This window comes from Nicotiana tomentosiformis, chromosome 12, assembly GCF_000390325.3.
Source record: "Nicotiana tomentosiformis chromosome 12, ASM39032v3, whole genome shotgun sequence".
Taxonomy (NCBI): Eukaryota; Viridiplantae; Streptophyta; class Magnoliopsida; order Solanales; family Solanaceae; genus Nicotiana; species Nicotiana tomentosiformis.
This window is the reverse complement of record NC_090823.1, coordinates 91129482-91134202: the sequence shown is the minus strand read 5'-3', so window position 1 is coordinate 91134202 and position 4721 is coordinate 91129482. Positions and strand designations below refer to the sequence as shown.

At 34.3% G+C, this 4721-nt stretch overlaps 1 protein-coding gene across 1 annotated transcript; it reads right to left on the bottom strand.

Annotated features, from left to right (window-relative positions):
• Positions 1-2957: 2957 nt before the first annotated feature.
• On the bottom strand, positions 2958-3689 carry LOC138903030 (uncharacterized). The gene is made up of 3 exons (XM_070190938.1): positions 3549-3689; positions 3190-3274; positions 2958-3139 (listed from the first exon to the last, which is right to left on the bottom strand). The coding sequence occupies exons 1-3, from the start codon at positions 3687-3689 to the stop codon at positions 2958-2960; spliced, it is 408 nt and encodes a 135-aa protein (XP_070047039.1).
• Positions 3690-4721: the final 1032 nt, after the last annotated feature.

Sequence of the window (4721 nt, the reverse complement as noted above, 5' to 3'; positions counted from 1 at the left end):
TAGACAGACGAGTAGACCTCCTCAGTAGGTGTTTCCAAAGTTTAGCCTGATCGGTAAGCTCCATATCCTTCGGAGTTATCGGGTCTAGGTTTTTGTGTGCATCTTATGTATGTATTTATATATATAATATGGGTAGGTCGGGGCCCTGTTCCGATCACAATATATCTATCAGTAGAGGCTTGTAGACATATCCTGTTGGTTAGTGCAGTATGTTGGGTTTGTAGGCCTGGTATGTATAATTTGGTGGTTTGTCAGCTGTAGTAGCTATGACGGCCTTTTCAGCCTAGCTTTATATTGATGTTTAGTTAGCGCTAGTTTCCATTCAGTTTTATATTTTGCTTCGCAAATTGTCTTGCAAGGTGGCCCCATGGCCAAAGTATGACATTATGTGTTCAGAGTCCCTTAGTCGCAATTTGGTACGCCAGGTTAGGTGAGGCACCAGGTGCTTGTATCGCTCCTAGGTTCGGGGCGTGACAAACTTGGTATCAGAGCAGTTCTGTCCTAGGGAGTCTACAAGCCGTGTCTAGTAGGGTCTTGTTTATAGATGTGTTGTGCACCACATTATATAAGCAATGAACCATATATTTTCATCATGATTCATCAGGGCCGGTGTTTATACAGAAATTGGAAATAAGCTAAATAAAATCTTTGAATTTGGAGTTGATGATGTTGGAGAGAAAAATTATTCTTCACATTTGCATATTCAGCCTACCCCTGTATGATTTAGTAAGTCAACATTATAATGCTTCTTCATATTTCAGCATATTGATGTTAATTTGTTAGCATAAATATCATTTCTTTTCTTTTATCCATGTTGTAATTACAGATAGATTCTATCTATAATAAATGAGAAATGGGACTTGGTAACCCTTGGATAGTAGGCAGAAGAAAGGACTAGAACAATAATGGCAATAAAAAATATAGTATCAACTTGGAAGAGTATCCTTTATGTATATTTGCAGTATCTTTTATAAAATGTATAATCGGTTTATACATAAAATATACATTTTAGTTTTCTCATAATGTAATTTTCTGACTATGTGTGTTTATTCTTCATATTTTAGCATATTAATCTTATTTTTTACTATTTGAGAAAGAAAGGAAAGTACGATGTTGATGTTCCAGTAAGATTCACAACTACCGACTGTTGGTTTAACTGCTTGATTTGGAATTTGTACAATGAATTTTTGGAGAAAAAAAGAGACATGAATTTGATTACTGAAGCATGTCCAATTATTGAGTATATACTTGGGTATTTTTTTTTAAGATGTAACGTTCCTTGGTGTATTGTTGATGAAGTCCTTTTTCCTATAAATCTGCCTGATAAGTGGCACTAGATATTGACGAGACTTTCATTAAAAGATCTACACATTTATATATATGATTCCATGAGTGGCACACGACATAATATTGTAGTTCGGAGATCAATTGAGCCATACCCAGTGTTGCTCCCATATTTCCTTCATCGTATTGGTTTGTGGGACACAAAGGAGAATCCTATGGGAATTCCCGCCATTAATCCTTTTGAGATTCATGTCGTTGATGGGTTGCAAATGCAAGATAATACGTAAATTATTATTGAATATTTCTGATTCTTATTCATTTTGTACATGAATTCCTATTTGGATATTATACTACCTTATTCAATATTTATGTGCGACCTTGTATGTAGTGACTGTGGTGTTTATGTTGCTGCATTTGCTGAGTACATCATTCAAGGCAGCAGTATTCCTAAAGCTATTGATATTGATAAGATACGAAACCGATATGGTATATTGCTATGGGATTATGGAATGAAGAAATAAAGAGCACGTGCAGTTAGTGATGACAAGTCTACTGGTAGATTAAAGGATCTGACAAAAAAGGACAAGTTGCATGCCGTTGGTGATGACGAGGCTTTGAAGGATAGAAAGAAAAGGCGCAAGTCGCATGCCGTTGGTAATGGCGAGACTTTAAAGGATGTCAAGAAAAAGGGCAAGTTGAAGGGTAAGATGAAATAGTTTGGGATAGTTTAGCGAACAATTCACATGTAGTTTAAGATGAAGTAGTTTGGTTCTGATACTGTCTTAAGATTGGATACAGTTGCATAGTTATATCACATTTTATGATTTTTGTTTGGGATGTTTTTGAACAATATGTTTGAAATGCTAATGTTGAATATTACTTTTAATTACGACTTGTTTGTTTTCACTTAATAGTGAAAATTTGAAAGTTTTAGATTGTGTAGTTTTGTAATTTCTATAGTTTTAATCTGTTTTGATAGGTTTTGCAAATCTAGCTGGTGTTGCTAAGTTGTTATAGGAAGTTTCGTGAATGAAGTTTGGGGGTAGCTAAACTGTATATAAACTGTATATAAATTATATAGTGACAGTCTATTTATATATAAATTGTATAGTGGAAGTCTATTTGTATATTTTTTGTATAGTGACAGTCTATTTTGTATATTTTTGTATAGTGACGGTCTATTTTATATATTTTTTATATAGTGACAGTCTATTTATATATTTTTTGTATAGTGACAGTCTATTTTGTATATATTTTTTGTATAATGATAGTTTATATTTTACATTTTTGTATGGTGACAATGTACATTGTAGAAACATATTTTTTAGACATGCACATTTTTTGGCAAGCAAAATAAGAGCTTAAAGGATACAAATATCAATTTAACATTATTTGGAATAAAACTTCTACCAATATTTTCATTGCGATGAAAAGTAGTATTTTTATTCATACATCAGAGAGAATCTGATTGCAAATCTCATTATTTCCAATATTCTAATTGTAACATTCACAAGAAAAAAATTACAAAACATTAAATCACTGTAGCAACATCTACTAGTTGTCTCGAGCATTCCTGCATGTTCTTCTGTTGTGTCCTTGTCTTCCACACACTCCACAGGTAACTGTTCAGTATATATATATTCATAAAGTTCCTTGCGTTGCGACTTCGTAGGTCATCCTAATTTGCCCTTCACTATCGGTGGTAGGACTACATTACCTAACACCTCTGTTGGAAGATCCCATGTAGTCTCATCTAGAAGTGGATTAACTGGCACTTCATATGTCTTCTTGAAGTATTCCTTGGTGTAATAGGCAGAACAATACTTGGGTGCTTCTATGTGTGTGTAGTCCAATACTGCCATAGCATGTGGACAAGGAATCTCATCCACTTAAAATCGTTTGCACGAGCATTCCCTTTTTGCATGTAGATTATGTTCCGCCTTTGTTCAGCATCCATCACTGCATATACATAATCGGTTAAAGGACTCACCTAAATTTAAATAGATATCATTAGTAAAACAGGGATATAGCAAGTATTAATGCATTATTTTCAAAGTGTGTTATTCAGGTGTATGAAGTAAGACATGATAAAAGAATATTTACCATCATCTTCTGCGACAAACTGTTATTTTCCTTCAGTACCACGTTATAGTTTTTCCTAGGCCAGTAAATATATTCATTGCATCCATTCTATTTGTATTCTTCTATTCCATAATCAAATTCATCATGTAATCTAGCAAACTCATGATTGGTAGCTCTCTTGCCTCTCTGTTTCTTGCATTGAGTGACTCTGCAATATTTGAAGTCATCACCATGTATCTATTAACAGTGGAATGCGCTATGGACCACTTTTCATAACCAACTTGGAATAGGTAACCCCTTACCCTCTTATCAATGTTGTCCATATCTTGCATAAGCGATTAAAATCTTCAATTTTGTATGCTCTCGCTATTGAAAAAAATATCTCCCTCAACCGGTCATGGTTCTTCTTGAACTACTTCTTTATGTTATTCCAAATATGGAAGATGCATACACAATGAGATACCTATGGATACATAATCGAAGCACCCCTCAATATGCTTGCATGACGATCGGATACGATGCACATCCTTTCCCTTTTCCCAAAAACCTGTCTAAATATTTCAAAAACCCATTCCCATGAAGCATCATTTTCAGAATCAACAACAACATATGCTTATGGAAAAGTTTTACCTGGTTAAGAAAATAAGAAAGCATATACACATGTTATTTTTGTTATACCCAAACAAGAACTATCTATACCATATATAACTATTATACGAGGTTGTGACATATTCACTTGCTGCATCTTGTGCGCTAGCTGCTAACATTGTCCCCTTGTGTGATGATTTAAGGAATGTCATGTCAACCACTACAGTAGGCTTGCAGTATTTCCATCATATGATTGATGCATTTGGTATGGCAAAAACATACATGAAGCACCCATCCTCTGATTTATGTAACATTGTGACAGAACCAGGATTTGTCATATTTATCATATACAAGTGACTCGTAGTTTACTATAAGATTCACGTGGTATCCCTCTTAGCAGTTCAAGCACCTTTTCTTTTGTTCTATAATATTTTACGTAACTCATATTAATCTCATACTGTTGTTTCATGTTGCTCACGATGTCTGTCGGAGTGTATATTATTGTTGGATTGACATATTTGTTGTAGATCATATGTGCAATGGCTGACGAAGTAGCATGACATTGTGAAAATAGTCTACCTGTCTCTGGGCAAGTGTGAATATCATTGAACCGTCTAACCTTGAAGACATTTGATTTGTCTAGACTTGAAGATCTAAGACTCCATTTGCAACTTTCATCCACGCATGTAAGATAATACCTATTTAAAATATAGTGTTACGATAATGCACTTCTTCAAATATTTACACTTGTGTCTCAAATAAACAAG